The sequence below is a fragment of the Chenopodium quinoa genome, unplaced genomic scaffold, assembly GCF_001683475.1.
Source record: "Chenopodium quinoa cultivar QQ74 unplaced genomic scaffold, ASM168347v1, whole genome shotgun sequence".
Lineage (NCBI taxonomy): Eukaryota > Viridiplantae > Streptophyta > Magnoliopsida > Caryophyllales > Amaranthaceae > Chenopodium > Chenopodium quinoa.
In genome coordinates, this window is record NW_018745684.1 from 2,907,512 (window position 1) to 2,925,078 (window position 17,567).

The 17,567-nt window shown below is 35.2% G+C and overlaps 3 protein-coding genes and 1 pseudogene across 6 annotated transcripts; 1 reads left to right on the top strand and 3 right to left on the bottom strand.

Moving 5' to 3' along the window:
• Positions 1-991: 991 nt before the first annotated feature.
• Positions 992-9,610, top strand: LOC110717670. Of its 4 annotated transcripts, none has more exons than XM_021896430.1 (14): positions 992-1,327; positions 1,485-1,586; positions 2,666-2,845; positions 2,981-3,101; positions 3,218-3,257; positions 3,485-3,537; positions 3,632-3,684; positions 3,776-3,928; positions 4,065-4,282; positions 5,072-6,603; positions 6,974-7,966; positions 8,293-8,662; positions 9,117-9,182; positions 9,270-9,610. In XM_021896430.1, the coding sequence occupies exons 2-14, from the start codon at positions 1,519-1,521 to the stop codon at positions 9,335-9,337; spliced, it is 3,915 nt and encodes a 1,304-aa protein (XP_021752122.1). In that variant the 5' UTR covers positions 992-1,327; positions 1,485-1,518; the 3' UTR covers positions 9,338-9,610. The 4 variants fall into 4 exon arrangements, with proteins under 4 accessions (XP_021752122.1, XP_021752121.1, XP_021752123.1 ...); XM_021896429.1 differs by having other exon boundaries at positions 992-1,318; XM_021896431.1 differs by having other exon boundaries at positions 992-1,170.
• A 124-nt stretch (positions 9,611-9,734) lies between these two features.
• On the bottom strand, positions 9,735-10,420 carry LOC110717671 (putative protein phosphatase 2C-like protein 44). Its single transcript, XM_021896433.1, has 2 exons — positions 10,173-10,420; positions 9,735-10,064 (listed from the first exon to the last, which is right to left on the bottom strand). Exons 1-2 carry the CDS (start codon positions 10,401-10,403, stop codon positions 9,927-9,929), a joined length of 369 nt encoding a protein of 122 aa, XP_021752125.1. The 5' UTR covers positions 10,404-10,420; the 3' UTR covers positions 9,735-9,926.
• A 25-nt stretch (positions 10,421-10,445) lies between these two features.
• On the bottom strand, positions 10,446-12,007 carry LOC110717569 (annotated as a pseudogene).
• A 2,205-nt stretch (positions 12,008-14,212) lies between these two features.
• On the bottom strand, positions 14,213-15,963 carry LOC110717830 (60S ribosomal protein L14-2-like). The gene is made up of 5 exons (XM_021896614.1): positions 15,818-15,963; positions 15,609-15,710; positions 14,760-14,889; positions 14,564-14,676; positions 14,213-14,468 (listed from the first exon to the last, which is right to left on the bottom strand). Exons 1-5 carry the CDS (start codon positions 15,818-15,820, stop codon positions 14,415-14,417), a joined length of 402 nt encoding a protein of 133 aa, XP_021752306.1. The 5' UTR covers positions 15,821-15,963; the 3' UTR covers positions 14,213-14,414.
• Positions 15,964-17,567: the final 1,604 nt, after the last annotated feature.

Consider the following 17,567-nt stretch of genomic DNA (forward strand, 5'->3'; position numbering starts at 1 on the left):
TTGCTGAAACACTTTATTGAGATAATAATTTTATCACATTCGACATTCATAAATAAGCTGCATTTTAAAAAACACGTTGGACATAGTGACAAGTGACATATTCTTTTTTTTTTTTTTTTTTTTTTTGGATAAACAACTATCATCGACAAATAAAACTTTAAGGCAATAATAAACAAACAATGATCAAACTAGAATTATTGGATAGCTTTCAAACACATTTTTATATAATAACAAAGAGCGACGATATCATGTAGATCATCAATCCATAAACAGAAAATGTACTACTAATAATATAGGTTAGTGTTGCCTAATTATTGATTGTTATTGCCTTTAATGATCTAATTAGTATTTATTTTCATTGAATTATTTTATTGGATATAAAGATGATATGTTATTTAATTTGTAATTTATATATTTACATGTATGTTGTGCCAATAGTTTTACTGTACATTTTAATTTGTTGTTTGATTAATTTTTTTGATGTTTATTAAAAGACATTTATAAATAAGTCTTTAGTCATATAGTCACTATTGTATAGTTTTATTGGGAATAATATGCATTATTAATGTAATATAATGTATACAACTTTTAAATATTTTCAACTCAACTAATCAACAATAATTTTTTTTCTTTCTCAATTGTAGTTTTAATGCATTCTGCCTTATTATTTTATTTTTCTATATGCATTGCATTTGTTAATTTCACATGAGTTGCCTCATTTTTATATTTTCAAAATTCATTACGGAAAAAAATTTATTACTACCGTGCATCGTATGAGTACTAATCTAGTAATTGTTTAAAGATAAAACCTTAAGAAATTATTTGAGAGATTTTTCCTTCTATACCTTTAATAAAATGTACTCAATAGTCTGTACGATAAACTCATATCAAGTTAAATTTTAAAAATTAAAATAAAACTTAAAACTCGACCGATTCTTATCTGGTCTCATTAGCACTCTTACGAGTTACGATTACCCGAGTTACCAACACATCTTCCTAGTTCCCACCAAGGAGAAACAAAGAAGGCGAAAGAAAAGAGAGATAAAACACAACATCATTGCTCATTGGAATCTTTGGATCTTCCTTGTTTAATTTTCTCTTTCCTCTCATTAATTTAATTTCTTTGTTGCCGTTATACCTTTACTCTACTATTCCTACTCTCCCAATTTGGTGGGTCTCACTCATTTTCTCTCTCCATTGAAGTAGTAGCTGCTCTACTTTTCTCTGCTAAAACCCTCTTTTAATGCTTCCTTTACCCATTAATTTCCTCCATACTTTTCCTTGGGAAAAAAAGGAAGTTTTTTGAGCTGTCAAAAAAGTAATTTTTGTTAGTCTAATAATTTCCCAGAAATTATATCTTTTTAATTATTTTTCCCGTAAAAAATTATGCTAATTTGAACATGATTACAGTAGAGTTTTATGAATTTTAATTGGGTTTTTTTTTTTATTTTTTTTTTTTTTATTTTTTTATTTTCTCTCTTCAGATTTTGGTTGGTTTTATTTGATTGATTGTTCTTCATGAAGCTAATGAAATCCAGTACTCGCCTTGATTCTATTGTCTTCCAGCTCACACCCACTAGAACCAGGTGAATTTTTTTACTTGTAACTTCTTCCTATTTTATCTTGTTTTATTCTATTTTTCTGGGTATATTGCATTGCTTTATTTGAATATAGGGGGACTTGCCTGTTTTATATTTGTCCCATTTTTTTCGTGGGTTAATTTTTATAATTATAGATTTTTTGATTCTTTTATTTTTGTTGAATTATTGACTGAAATGGGCAATTACTATTTGTATTAAATATTTACATGAGGTTTGTTATAATCCATTTAACAGATGGAGTATGAATTGGGTCAAAATTATTATGTTGCCTTATTTTGTTTTTGAAACAATTATCATGTTGCCTAAAATGGCACTAAATATGGGATTTTTTTTGTATATTATTGTGAAAGTATATAGTAGTATATTTATTGTATACAAAATATTGGATGGTTGTCTTTGTGGGTGAGCAAGAACAATATAATGCAAGATAGCATGGTCATGGATTAGAATATTAGATTAAACTTGTGCTACCAAATTCTCCAGTCTTGCATTTTGATAACTTGGAAATTTCACCTACTGATATTTCAAATGTCTTGTTAATTTATGTTATAATTTTGCTAATTTGCAAAGAGATGAATGTGGATAGCTCTCTATGAAATTGTGAATGTTGACTGTATGCTTGTGGATGACATTAAGATGTGTATTAGAATTGCAGTTATAAGTTATAATCGAGTAGTTGTTTTGGCAGTCCGGATTTTTTTTACACACTGTCCCAATCTTTCATGGTTTAGGATTAGAAATGGCGTCATTGCTGTAATAATTGGACCACACACGCTCACACGGTTGCTTACTCTTAGTTGGGTGTTTTTGGAAATTCAATCATAACTTCATAAGCATCTCTATATGTAAAAATAAATAAATTCGGATATCCCAAATTAGTCAATGCAATTAGAATTTTCGAATGGAGTAACTTAATTCTAGTTTTGCTCTTGGGTTAATAATCTTATGAGAAGAAAATTTACTCATGTAATAGCAAATACCAAATGTCATGTTTTGGTCGATAACTACTCTATCCGGCAACTGTTTTTGCGAGGAAGTCAATCTAATTGCTACTCTTTCATCAGGTGTGACCTAGTAATAACTGCTAATGGGAAAAGTGAGAAGATTGCATCAGGTTTGCTGAAACCTTTCTTAGCTCATTTGAAGGCAGCTGAGGAGCAGATAGGGAAGGGAGGATATTCTATTGTCCTTGAACCAAAGAATGGAAGTGATGCAGCATGGTTTACGAAGGGAACAGTGGAAAGGTTTTGTTGATTCTAAAACTGTCTTTCTTGTACTTCTATTCCTGTCACTTTTATTTATTATTTTGCCTGGCAGTTAATATTATTTCATTATCCATTTTCTTTTCCAAGTATATGATTTTATTTCCTTATATATAGGTTTGTTCGTTTTGTGAGTAGTCCGGAGATCCTTGAGCGGGTGTGCACTATAGAATCTGAAATCTTACAGATTGACAAAGCAATTTCTCTTCAGAACAGTAATGATAATGGGTTCCACAATGTAAGTACACACATCTCAAATGTACAATCTATAAAGATTATCTTGTATGACAGCTGCTAACTTAGCTTAGATAATTGTTGTGATTGCATTTTATTAATTATCTTGAGTTTTGTCAGGTTGAAGGGCTTCCAGCAAAATCTGAGGAAAGGCTTGAAGGTACCTCAAAAAAAATTGATATATGTTACGGAGTATCTACTTTTGGGTTCTACAACTATCATCTGCTTCAAATTCAAAATTTGCATTTTTGTTTTTTTTTTTTTTACTGTTTCCTTGCTGATAGCTATATACAGAGACACAGAGTAATAATAACAGAGCAAATTAAGGATTATTTCAAGTCCAGCAAGATCTACTGTGATTTCATAACGACTTTTGAAATTGAACAGGCACCAAACCTGCGCCGGGCTGTAATGAGGAGAATGCAATTGTGCTTTACCAGGTAACTTTGGCGTGATTTTTTTTTAAAAACAAAACAGAACTTAAACTGGCCACTGGGTTAAAAAAAGAAAATGGTTGATTTTTTTGTATTGTAGCCTCCCAGCAATCAATCAGAGGAAGATGCATCTAGTGTACATGAGAATTCAAAGTAAGCAGTTAAGCACTTCAGTGGTTGTACTGAGCTTAAATAAGTGTAAAGTATTAGCTCTGTATATCTAATAGTTGAAATGCTTTATTAGAGTTCAACTTGTACAAGTTCTTGAGACACGTAAATCTGTGCTACAAAAAGAACAAGGCATGGCTTTTGCACGTGCTGTTGCTGCTGGCTTTGAGATTGATAGCATAGCTGCACTGCTTTCTTTCGCTGAATGTTTTGGGGCATCACGAATGATGTAAGCTTCAAACCAAACAGTGTGGTGTAAAACTGTAAACTGTGTAGTGATTAAGCATAATTCTTTTTTGCATGTGCTTTGGCAACTTTTGTGTTTAGGAATACTGTTTTACGAATGAGTGATTTTCATGCCACAGGGATGCGTGCAAAAAGTTTTTGGACTTATGGAAGGCAAAGCATGAAAGTGGTCAGTGGGTTGAAGTTGAAGCAGCTGATGCAATGTCATGCCGGCCAGACATGCCATCTACAAATGCAGCAGGTATTGTGTTTCTGAGCCCAAGCGAACTGAAGGAATTCAAGGAATCAAGCCCGCAGGGTGAGGAAAAGAAGGGAGTATCATGTGTGGCTAATACAGGTGGGTTATTTAATCTTGCTTGTGATTTTTGTAAGATTTATCATTCAAGAGTAGGCTATCAGCAAACTTAGACTGCACATAGTTCATTGTGGTTTTATTAATTTATTGGCTCAAGGATTTAACCTTATATGGTTTGATCAGATGAACTTTTAGGATCCTAGTCCTTCCTAGATTCTATAAGTTGGTAAACTTTGTCTATAATTTGGCTGTTCTAAGATAAATCTCATACTTAAAGAGTGTGGACTGACACTTCGAGTTGCTTGAAAAATAAACTGTTCAAGTATACCAATTTGTTTTGGGGTGGACTTGCTTGGAGTTAATCGCGGGCCTTGGTAGCCTGCTTGGTCTGTCAAATTCCTAGCCACTTTCAATTGAGTTTCAGACACAACTTCTATCTTTTTAAAAGTTATCTGGCTTATCCTTCAAACATCTGAAATCTTTTAGATGGCTCTTCATATGTTTGATTCTATATGTTGTGAATATCCTACCCTATTTGGGCTGAAATCGTGCTGACTGCTCAGTGAATGTACGTATAGCTTGTTTGTCTTCTGCAGTATGCGCGCTATTCCATGCCATATTCCCCGTTGGTAATGTTACACTTTTTTTTTTTTTTTTTTTTTTTTGGGAGCAGAAACTTCTGTTGGCTTGATAGGTGTCTGGATATTTCTTTACTGCTAGTTTCTTCTTCAAAGTAGTTTCATCATGTTTCTTGGTAGCCTAGATGTTTCTAATTCTCTTACCATTTTCTTTAAAAAAAAAAAATACTCCTACTCATACCTAATAATTTAGCAGATCAAGTACATTTGAACCCACATGAGTACAGCCCTGGCCAGTTCCCACATCCTATGTACCCACCCTGGCAATTGCATCCTCAAGCAAATGGCATGCCAGTTTTTCAACCATATCCCATGCAGGGTATGCCTTACTATCAGAACTATATGGGACAGAGCCCTTATTTCCAGCCACCTTATTCGGCACATGATGATTCAAGATTACATTCTGATCGGAAAGCTAGACAGAGAAGACATTCAATGGATGGCCGAGACACGAGTGCTGAATTTGAAACCCAAGAGATAGATGCTTCCGGAAAAATGCACAATGATGTTACAGATGAAGAAGATTTAACGAGTATGAAACCCAAGAATAAAGGTAGCAAGACTTCCAGAAAGAAAACTGTTGTAATCCGGAACCTTAACTATATTACTTCTACGAAGCAAGGCTCTTCAGATAGTAGTGATCCACAATCTAGTTCAGATTCTGGAACTAATGATGAGGGGCAAATGAAGGTTGATGAAACAAAAAAATTGAAAAAAAAAGGAGTCTGTTTGAAGTCGGATGATCCACGAAAAGCAAGAGCTAAGGAAGAAAGAGTGTCTGGACAGGCAGGAGATGATGGACACTGGCAAGCTTTCCAGAACTTCTTACTAACGGATGCTGATGAAGATAATAATTCTGCAAGGAGTAGCGTGTTTTCAATGGAAGGTAATGATCAAGGAAGAAAACGACAATCTTCTATCAAGGATGACTCGTCTGCTCTTGGAATGCATAACATCAGTGAAAATCATAATGTAGATATGGGTGAAAGTGTTGACATTGCTGGAGATGCAACCTGCTTGCGGAAACCTATGGATGATCAAATGCTGAGCTATGGTCAAGATCCAAACTTAAGGCATAATAACAAAAGAGATCTGAAATTTATGGAATCAGGGGGTCGAAGTGGTGCTCACAGGAGATCTATGGATACAAACCTGGAATATGTGCTCAATAAACAAGAAAAGCTGACAGCCATGTGGGACCCTTCCCTAGATCCTGTCATCAGAAATGGGTTTCAGGGTTCATCTCATACCAATAATAAGGGCTCATCACATGGCATGCCTGATGAGTCGTTCATGGTCTTGCAAAGAGCAGGCACACTAGATCAAGTTACAGGTGATGGAAGGACAGCTATGGATATGGATTGTGAGCTCCCTTCGGTGCTTCACAAGACAGATGACCACACTTATGAGCCAAATGTTTTAAATTTAATGCCTAATCGTGCAGCGGAGGATCAACCTAATGGTTATGACCCAGCTATGTACTGTGAGATGCAGGCTCAAATTAAAGATGCTGCCAAACTGAGCGGTAAGAAGGAAGTTGCCATGGATGCCAAAGGAGGGTCAAGGAAGGCAGTCAAAGATCAAAAGTTAAAGGCTGAGAGAAGAACCTCATTGGGTACAAGAAGAGAAAAACCTTCTAAGTTGAGCCCTGCTGAAGATGCACGAGCACGTGCAGAAAAACTACGAGCTTATAAGGCTGATCTGCAAAAGCTGAAGAAGGAAAAGGTACAGTTTTTCTCCTTGCAGGCCTGAGTTGTCTATTAATCAAATGATTGCCCTTGTTTTGTACTGTTGCATGTCAGTGTCTAGGATCCTTATTGCAATACCCCTGTGTGTGTGTTTTTTTTTCCTGGATTTATGGTGAAATCCTATATTTTAAACGACATAACAGAATAGCTTTCTATGTTCATTTTAAAAAAAATAATTCGCATTCTCTGGATTTTTCTAGGGTATATTCTTTACGTTGTGCCAAAGTCCTTTAGCTTGCTGATAATCCTGTAATGTTTCATTAAAAATTTATTTTGTGATAAAGGAAACTGGTAAAAGGACTAAAAGCCGCCTTTAAAAGAACCTTTTGCTCTTAATCTATTTTCAGGAAGAAGAGCAAATGAAAAGATTAGAAGCATTAAAGTTAGAGAGGCAAAAGAGAATTGCTGCTAAAAGTGGCGCCAATCCTGCTCAGTCAGCATTGCCATCACAACAGGCAAAAAAACAAATGCCCAAGCTTTCACCTGTCTCTCAGAAAGGCTCAAAATTTAGTGACACGGAGCCTGGGTCAAGTTCACCATTACAGAGATCCACGTTCAGATTTAGATCCAAGGTTTCACCTGATACCAGTAAAGCTTCCAAATCTGGGAGATTAAATAATGTAAGTAGCACCAGTGCAAATAGGCTAACTAGGTCAGCTTCATCACTGAGGTCGAGAAAGGAAGAGAATACTGGTGCTACACCAGATTCAAAGGCAACAATATCCAGGATCAGAAGATTATCTGAGCCAAAAGTCACAATCCATCGCATATCCTCAGGAAAGACTGGAAGTGCTGAAGTAGTCGCAAGATATAAAACTCCTGAAAAAAAGATGCCTGCCACATCCATTGAAGACAAAGAAAAATCTTCAGCTCGTCCAGAACTGAAGGTTAGAACATCCAAGGCATCCACAGTAACTGTACAGAGAAAACCTACTAAAGAGATGTCCCAGAGGTCAAATGACAAAACACATTCTAGTGGTCTTCAAATTGCTAAAGAGATGTCCCAGAAGTCAAATGACAAAACACATTCTAGTGGTCTTGCAAGTGCTAAGGTGAATAGGGACAGTGCCAAAATTCCACTCCATAGGGATGATGACAGCACAGTAGTTGAAAAGACAGTTGTAATGCTCGAATGTGAGAAACCTTCTGCACCTATCTCCCATGCACCTGAAGACGATATGAGCGGCCAAGTGATGCAATCTCATGCCTACGATCAAGCTGTTAAACCAGAGGAAGATGCAGCCGTCCCTTTACCAGCTTCACCTATTAATGTGATAGAAGTTGACCGAGAAACATCAAATTGTGCTGTTAAAGAGCAATCTCATACCTGCTTGGATGAGGTAATTTAAAAAGAAAATCCCTTTCAAGATGTTGATCTGTAAATGCTGAGTAAATATTACATTGTCATTTGTTGTTGCTTTGATTTTTTTCTCTTATGCCTACATCAATATTATCTGAGTTCCTTTACAAGAGATATGGGTTGAGATTGCTAACCATGGCAGATGGTTGCTGTCTTGAACATTGCATGTTTGACTCTCCTATGACATTTTAAAGATTTCTTTCATCTCTGATATTATATTCTTCTCCCCCCCCTCTTATTTTAAAGTGAGTGTTGAATCGTTAGTTAGCTGCCTCGTTTTGTATAGCTAACATTCTCTGCTGACAGACAGAAAAGGTGTCACAAGATTTATCCCAAGTTGCCACTCACAAAAAACCATATCAGCCACCCTATGCCCGGGTCTCCTCCCTGGAGGACCCCTGCATGTCTGAGTCGGTATATGGGAAAGCACCACCTACAAGCATAGAAATGGAAGCGACAGCCATGCAGACAACAAAAGTACATGTATCTGATGCTCATAAGCCAGGTCTTGTTATGTCAGAAGCTGATTCAGGGAAATCGTCAAAAGGTTTTAAAAGGCTGTTGATGTTTGGAAAGAAGAACTCGACAGCAAGTGAACGTAATATTGAGTCAGATAAAGTAACTCTTGATGGCTCTGAAGCTGATGATAGTGCATTGAATGGTTCTTCGAGTGAAGGTATATTCAAGTCTTACCTTGATAGAATGCAGTTGTCTTGATGATAATTGTATTTGCTTTTGCGGTCATATCTATGCCACTTTCATAATGATCAATAGGCTAGAATATAGGTATTATAGCTACACATCAATTGTGAATATTGGAAAGTATACGCCAATTCAAAGATATATGCTGATTTTTTTTTTGGAAATAATTCAGTTATGAAATATTCATTTGGTATAGTATACTTTCAAGGATTGACTTAAGGCCATAATTAACCAAAAATAACAGAAACAGCACACATCAGTATATGTAGTCTAGCCCTTTGTCGAACATGCATCTATATAATTCATCTTCTGCTGCTTGATTTTTACTGCCTGACCTCTATACTTCCTCTTATTATTATTCGGGTGTCCACAGTGTGAACATATCCCCTGTTCCCACTTACCTTTATTCTCTTGATTGTATTGAGCAGCTTTTACCGTGAAAAATCTTCTGATTCAAGAGGAGAGCTCAAGTGCTGGTACTACTCCAAAGAAGTGTAAGCACACGTCTTTCATCAAGTTTTATCCTTCATTATTACATAGACTATATGTTCTTGAAGTTAAACTCTGTTTCTCAATTGCAGCTTCTCGACCCTTCTCTTTGTTGTCTCATTTCCGAAGTAAGAATAGCGAAAAGAAGTTGGCCACATGAAAAGGATGATCAATTCTTGGGATGAAAGTCATGATTTTGTTCACTTAATGATTCTTCACCGTGAGAAATCACAGGCCTTTGCAGGAAATGTTAATGCCCGAGTTTGTAAAGTTCACAATCTGTTGCATGTATTGCTTTGCCCAATGTATTGCGACATGTAGGTATCTTGTTGTAAAGCCTTGATAACTATACATCTTGAATATGAATGTACATTGTACAAACCTACTTGATCATGGTAATTTCAGAGGAAAGTATATTATTATTTGCCTATTATATCGAAACAGGGTGAAAGAAGCCATGATGCTGAAGGGTACAGCTAAAATCTTTTCATTCGTGGCACAATATGTTCTCTTCACCTGCTTTGCACTCAATTGATTTTACTTTTTGAAACTGTTCCTAATTAAAATAGTTCATGATTCTTTTGGTAAATTGAAATCTTGGTTTCTTAATCTTATTATATGAAATTTAAGAGAGAAAACCCACAGTTCACTGCTTATACATATGCTCGTCAATCCACCTCTAGTTACAGACTTACAGTTAATCATCTGATATGATCGTATATCAAAAGGCATTAAATATGTACCCTGTACTAATCAAAACGAATAACTAGGCAAGAAATATTGCTCCTGCTCATTCTCATTGACGCTTCCCTTGCTAAGCACTCGGCAGCTTCTTGAGGATCATCTATGTGCCTGATGAGGTCCACTGCCTCTTGATTCCTCATTACCTGATAGGCAAGGGAAAATTTCAGGCAGAGAATTTTTGCAGACAATAGTATTACATTTCACAAACACTATGGTTATATTTATGTAAGGGTATAATGATATAATGTTACCTCAAAAATACCATTACTTGCTAAGATAATGAATTCAGTTTCTGAATCTATTCTTTCAGAAGCAGCAATCAATTCTAAACTATTTGTCTGTTTTCTGCTTGATTCACTCCCTGAATGACATGCTTGTATGCGTACTCTTGGAATGCGCATTGCCCCTGTTATGCAGCAATGAAAAGACAAGTTAATTCGATATTGCATTATGAGAGACATGAACACCATGCATTTAGCCATGGAAGTAGACAAGTAGTATCATCAACCTTCTCCAACTGTTTATCACCAAAAAAATAGTTTTCCAAGTTCCACATACAAACAACTAAATAGAATTGAAGTAGACAAGTAGCTCATGCCTGAAATCAGCCGGTGAGGCCAATGCCTTTTTCCGGTATACTGATGTGTAACCCGCAACTGATGAGCCATACCATCTCTGCACACAATAGCTCTATAACCACCCATCTGCGCCATCACAATCTTCTCACCATTGAAAATCATTGCAGATGCAGATTTTACCATCTTCTCCGGTTTATCACTCTCAAGCTTCGCTCTTGCATCAAGGTAAGCCTTTCTCATCGTGTCTTTGCTAACTTTGACCACCAGAGACTATAGTTCAACATCAATATAATCTTGTCAAACACATGATCATGGTACCTAACTTACAGTAATTAAGTTTGTCTTATAAACAACATCAGGAATCAACTAGGAGTTCCTTGAATGCTCTCATGCTAACACACTACGCCTCAAATCATTACACACATGACACAATCAAAAGGGTCTCACATAGCAAAGGTATAATTGAAAGATGATATATGACCATACATTCATACCTCCTTCAATTTCCTGTCAAAAAAATTTGACTGCAAGTACCTACTGATGCCATCACCAATACTAGCATCCGAAACACCATAAAACCACAACTCAAGATCCTCCTTTTCTTCTCTTTGCACAACAACATTGTCTGGCTTCTCTAATTCATCCTCTTCTCCTCCCACGATCGAGCCTCGATAATATGATACCCGTGTGAGATAGGCGTCATCCATGATGGTTTCTTCACATTCTTAGACCCTTTTACATAAGCCGCCCCATCAACATCATCAGACCCCTTAAGCAGACTCTTCCACCTGAATGCCTGCACCAATTTAACAAAAATGTGTTATTCAAGAACAAAGAGGTTCTGTTTTGCCATTTCAACATTGATCATCATGCAAAATATTGGATCGGTAAATTAATTACCAACTTTTCTATTAACAATTTTTTTAATTAATCTCATCTTCCTACATGCTTGACTTTCCAGCTATTTGACTTTCATTTGACTTTTACATGTGGTAAAACAATCAAAACATATTTGGTAGACATATTATTAAAAATAAAATAACTAGTTTGAGTAGTTTTTTGAGAATGACTTTTGCATAATAACAATTAAGGAGAAACAACATACAACTGATTTTACCAAACATTAATGTAATTACGTAAATGACTAATGCTACTCGCTAACTTGTGCACCCAACATAACAAATGGACAATCGTAATTTTCATTGCATACAATTACACATCAAATCATATCTTCTAGTAAATCAAAAATCATTAGAAAATTTAATGGAAACATGAACAAATGATACAAGTTATTAAATTACCTGGAATTTAGAATATATGTTTTTGAGTTTCATGGTAGGAACTAGGAAGAGTTTGAATGCTTTACGTAAATGGTAGCTAATGGGTAGAAGACTAGAACATATGATGTGGGAGAAGAGAGAGAAAAATTAGCTTAAAAATGAAATTAACAGAGGATTTAGGAATTAGGAAGATTTCTACTTCCCTTGTTAACGTGATATTTGTGAAACTTTATAATAAAGTCTAATGTTTTTATAACCTGCTGTTTAAGCAATGTTTAAGTGCTTTTAATGTGGCATGTTTATTGCAGGAAATCATACAATAATAATTTTATTTAAGGGACTAATAAGGCTATTCTTTCCTTTTTCATTTGAAATGAATTACTCATTTACTTGCAACTTAAAATATGAAGGCAACTTTAATTTATTTATTTTTATTGCTTGTGTTCAAAATAAGCTATGAAAAGCAATGAATCAGCTTTCATAACCATGATTTTATTTTTTCTAAATTGTTACCCGAAAATAGGAAGATTTAGATTTTAGGGAGATATAAATCAATAAATTCACAATACGGAGTATAATTCTTCTTTTTTACGTATTGATTTTAGCCGCTATTCATATTATTCACTTTCACCTTTGATATGTTATACTTTTGTACACATAAAAAATTACTTCGTTATAGTGAGATTTTGTTAACTTTGTCTTATAATATCAACAATTCCGTATTTATAATTTTTAGAGTTAGTAACTATCAAAGCTATATTGACAAGTGTTATAAGTCAATGGAGTACGGGTAGACACTAGTGAGCTTTCAAATTTACCCCAACTACAATTTGAATTCTCATGACATATATGGAACAGTTAAGAAAATATTATAAGTCGCTAGAATTAATTAGTAGCTAAAACTTTGGTTGAAATTGGAGAGTTAGCATAAAGTTAGAAAAATAGTAGCCGAAAAATGCTTTTAATGTGGTTTTTTTAGGTGATACTTTAGATACATTTAATTTTAGGTATGTTAAGTAATTTTTTTTTTTGGTGTTAAGAGAGTCACAAGGGTAGGGGTGAGAATCGATCCCAAGATCTCCTGAAATCGGGAAGGAAACTCTAACCACTTTAGCTATCCCTCACTCTCTACATTAAGGTAAATTGATTGAAGATATTTTTTTTATTAAAAAAGCAAGCGTTTTCTCATCTTCATGACCTAAGACAATTCAAAGAGTTCGATTTTTGAGTCAACTAGTAAGTCTTGACAAGTTGACAGTGGTGTCCAAAACCCAAAATCAAATCTCGTTTTCATCCCTCTCCCTTATCATCCAAAAGGATGCTTTAGGTATCTCCAATCAAAGGGGCTAACCTAGCTTTTCTCACTCAATAAAAAAAAATAATTAACAATCTAGTGTTAATGGTTAATCATCAAATTCTATTTCACAATAATTATGGAGTAGCTTCAATGGAGGAGGGAAAGCTCAAGCATACGTCAAACACCTATCATTTAGGGATTAATCATGTCCTTAATTTCAATCTTTTTCCTAGGGTTTTTCGCTAAATTCGGCGACTTAGCCGCGAAAGTGGTGTTGGGGCTAGGGTTTGTTGTAGTGTTGGGATGAGGTTTCTTGGGGTGTTAATTAGACATAATCTGCCATTGTTGATGAGCCATTGTTGACAAGTGATGAGTAAGGAAAAATGAAGAAGGGAGGACGAGAGAAAGAGAAAAAAAGAGGTAATTGTTTTTTTGTCTGTGAGTCAGCAACAAAAAATAATATAATATTGACAATTTTGCTCTTATTTACAGAATTTGCCACTAGAGAAACAATCATTGTTTCTCAAGAAGAGAAACTAGGGCTTGCCCGTTAGAAAATATAAGCATGCAGATTAGAAATTCAGTACATAGGCAATGATCAATGTACTAGTATGGTGGTAGCTAACCTAGGTAGAAAAAAGGGAAGGTACGAAACCACGGAGAAGGATTTGTTCATATGTTTACTCGTATACGAAGAATACAAGTAATCGGCAGTGTGAATAAGAAAACTCAAAAACTTGTTCCACTCCACAGAGTCAAATCCAACTTCCCTTGCCAAGGTTTAAGAGGACTTCAACGTAATCATGTCACAACGAATAAAGCCTAACTAAAATGGCACTTGACGAATACCCCTCCCTTCTGATGTATATGAAAAATGTAAACTAAACAGCATGTTCTTGATCTCTACAATCAAAAGCAATGATAAACAGTGTCGAATAGCCAACCTCTCTAAGACAACTAGTGAACTGAACCTATATGCAAGCCAAAATCACTCAGCACAGGAGCACAGCCACTCCTGCTAGTTGTCCTAACACAGCCACGTGAGTCTGCATGTCTGATCCATATAAAACGGTACAGAGAAACCAATGAAGTTGATACCAAAGAAAAAGTACCAGAAAATAACTTAGAAGTCGAAATTCTAGAAACTCTTCCAAACAGCAGATTTCTAAATTCATTACTCAGGCAAAGAGTATTCGTTACAAAACCAAGACAGTAGAAATGAGATGCCATTGCTATCAAGTAGGTACTTCACAAAATATAAAGTCGATCAAAATTTTCTAAATCTTAAATATCAAAACGCAATGAACCAGAGATAACAAAATCTTGATTCCTAACATTTTATGCAGCCGATTTCTTCAACTTTGCAAGCTCCTGCCTAACTGAGCCAGCTTTCTGCACAAGTAGAACAGAATGACAGATGAATCAGTAAAACCACAGACCTTAATCTTGGCAAACATTGGGATTGTAGGATGGATAGAAACACAAACCTTAATCTTGGCCAACATGATCTTGAATCTGTCAAAGTCGTTAAGACCAGCTCTTCTCTTCTGGACGATCAACTTCCTACCCCATGAACTGTTCTCCCACTTGTTCTTAACATCTGCAAAATCATTCCAATTAAATCACAAAACAAACAAAAGGCAAAAACGGCAAAACACCAATACGAGACCAAAGGAACCCTACCAGCAGCCTCCATAGCTTCAACCAAGGCTTTCTTCTTTGGTGACTTCTCAATCTCAACCTTGATATCTGTCAAAGAGAGCCTCTTCAAGTTCATTTGACCCCTTACCATATCGGGTGCATCAACAAGAACCTACAAGCAATTTTCCAAACAAATTAACATTTGAACAAAACTCCATTCAGGACTCAACCCATAATTGAGCATATACAGCACACAAGATATTCTTTGCGAAATGTTGAGCATACAGGAGTCCAATCGAATCTATAGAAACATAACAGCTTGTATGTAATGTTCACTAATTCACCAATGGCCACTCTACAATTATGATTCTATATATCGGTACAGTTTGAAGCATAAACTATCAATATCCATATTATTATATGTGCCATGTACACGAGCACCCGAGGTTAAACATAGAACTCAAACGGGCAATGCAGCCAATATACAGTTACTAAACATATAATTCACAGAAACACTCCATATCAGTGTACTGAGTACCCGAATACTGGAGCATGGACAAGCAAAGCAGCTAAAGGAATGAACTCCTACATAATTCCACTAATCATATACAAGTAGTTCATAAATATACTCAATAAAAGATAAGTCTTGCGAAACAACTATCAAAAACACAAGATTTGGGAATGTTTCCAATCAACAAAAAGCCAATAAAAGTCGCAAATACAAGCAAATTAATCAAAACAAAAGCATCATCAACAAATCAAAAAATTATAACTAAGACAAAAATTCAACATTCAATATTTCCAATTGCAGAATCAAAACTTAACCCAAACCAAATTCAACTAAAAAACTGCAAATTAAAACCCTAATAAAAAGAGAGATAATGGAATTACTCTGTTCTGGTCAAGAACATCGACAATGACGACAAGTCGGCCATATTCTTTGCCATAGTTAACAAGAGCAACTCTTCCGATCTCAACGTATCTCTTGAAAGGCTGCAAAAACCAATCGATTCATCAGAAAATCAGGTCATTACATTAATTCAAGCACAAAGTTAAACTTCCATGGAAATTAGTAGGAAGAAAGAGGAGAGAGAAAGTACCATTTTGGATTGAGTTTTGGGTTTCTCTGAAAATGGAGTTGCGAAAGAGATGAAGGGAGGCAAGTGAAAATGTTTATATGGGTCTAGGGTTTTTTAGGGTTTTATACTTTCACAATTACGAAACTCTCACTTTCGAGTATGGGTTTGGGTCGGGCGGATTTATGTTGGGTTGTTCGGAAGGTCGAAACAGGTATATTGTCAAAATTTTTTGAAGGGGATATTCATTAATTAGATTATTTTTATTACGCAAAAACTAACGAACGTTGAGGCATTATATAAGCTAGCTAAAAATAGAAATATTAAATTAATTTGAACATTAATTATACTGATTGACGCGTGATTTTGGTATGCATTTCTAAATTAAAACTAGTTTAGAAAATATTTTAAATGTCTATCTAACGTCGCGAGGCGTTCGTTAGCAAGATCCTTTTTATTAATTGTTTTTGTTTTCATTAAAAACAAAAAAAGAAATAATGCATTATTGCATATAAAAAAAAAGCCTTCAAGGGAAAAAAGTCTATCTATACTCTATATACTATATATTAAAGTAATCACCAGAGTTATCCCTAAAGTACACGTGTCGCATTCACAACAAATACTATCCCGCCAAAAACTTTTTTAAGTTTGTGTATCATGTAGTTGCAAGTTCATATAACTCGGACTTTGTAATGTTGTATTGTTGATTTCTATGTAATGACTTTTGATGAGAAGATTGTATAAATATTATATAATATGAAGACTGACTTTGTTATAATCTCTGAATCCTTGCTTGGTCAATCGCATTATTTAATCCCTTTTTATAGATATTGTACTCAATCTTCCTGGTGTATTATGATATGATAGATGTATGATGTTAAATGTGTTTGATTAAGATATTTTGATATACCATGGTATAGATCTAAAAATGCTTTTCCCATTCAATAGTGTTGTTGAATTTGAGCATTTAGTACATGGTGAATAGGGTTCAATTGAACATGATGCCGAGGTCTTTACCAAGTACAAGTAGCCGCAGACGTGCACTGGAATCCATGTCTCAATCTGGAATAGTGAGGTATTTATAACAAAGAGGCTAGGTAATCATAGTTTGTTGTAGTCGCGGTTGTTTAAACAGTATTCAGATATATTGCTCTTGATGTTCGTGGCAGCAGAGGAGGCAGCAGAACCGGTAGAATGCCTAGGCAGTTGCATGCTGAACACTTGGCTAATAACACTGGTAGTATTACGTACTACTATTTCTCAGATTGACATTGATCATGTATTTGTATGTTCTGAATGTAGTATTATACTGACCCTATATGTATGTTGTGGATGCAGTTGCATCTCCTGTAGGATTGGAGTCATCTGTTAAAAGAGAAACAATTTCAAGGTTTGTATAAATTTGTTATGCTTTGTACATGGCAGTATTCAGGATTTCATATACCGATTATGTATTTTTTTATGTAATGTGGATTATAACAGGAGGCCTAGGACGCGTAGGCAAATACAGCATCAGTGTTTGAACGATATTGGTATGCAATATGTTATGTGCAATAATGTACAAATATGTTTCCGAGTTAAATCTCCTACAGTTATATTGATTTGCACATCTATATGTTGTACAATTTGGAAGCAGAGCCAGAGGACCTAGGCAACGCCAGAGGCGCCAATCTATAGACAACACTGGTATTTATTGTTTTAGCTTTACTGATTTACAGAATATAAATCTTATGTATGCCTAGGAATTATCTGCATAATACTTAGGAAAACACAA

Coding starts and splice junctions, on each gene's coding strand:
- LOC110717670 (XM_021896430.1), top strand. CDS start 1,519: ATGAAGCTAATGAAATCCAGTACTCGCCTTGATTCTATTGTCTTCCAG. Junction 1,587..2,665: donor CTCACACCCACTAGAACCAG/GTGAATTTTTTT, acceptor CTCTTTCATCAG/GTGTGACCTAGTAATAACTG. Junction 4,283..5,071: donor ATCATGTGTGGCTAATACAG/GTGGGTTATTTA, acceptor CTAATAATTTAG/CAGATCAAGTACATTTGAAC.
- LOC110717671 (XM_021896433.1), bottom strand. CDS start 10,403: ATGGCTAAATGCATGGTGTTCATGTCTCTCATAATGCAATATCGAATT. Junction 10,065..10,172: donor CAAGTAATGGTATTTTTGAG/GTAACATTATAT, acceptor CTTGCCTATCAG/GTAATGAGGAATCAAGAGGC.
- LOC110717830 (XM_021896614.1), bottom strand. Junction 14,890..15,608: donor ATGTTCTTGACCAGAACAGA/GTAATTCCATTA, acceptor AATTGCTTGTAG/GTTCTTGTTGATGCACCCGA. Junction 14,469..14,563: donor TCATGTTGGCCAAGATTAAG/GTTTGTGTTTCT, acceptor CTACTTGTGCAG/AAAGCTGGCTCAGTTAGGCA.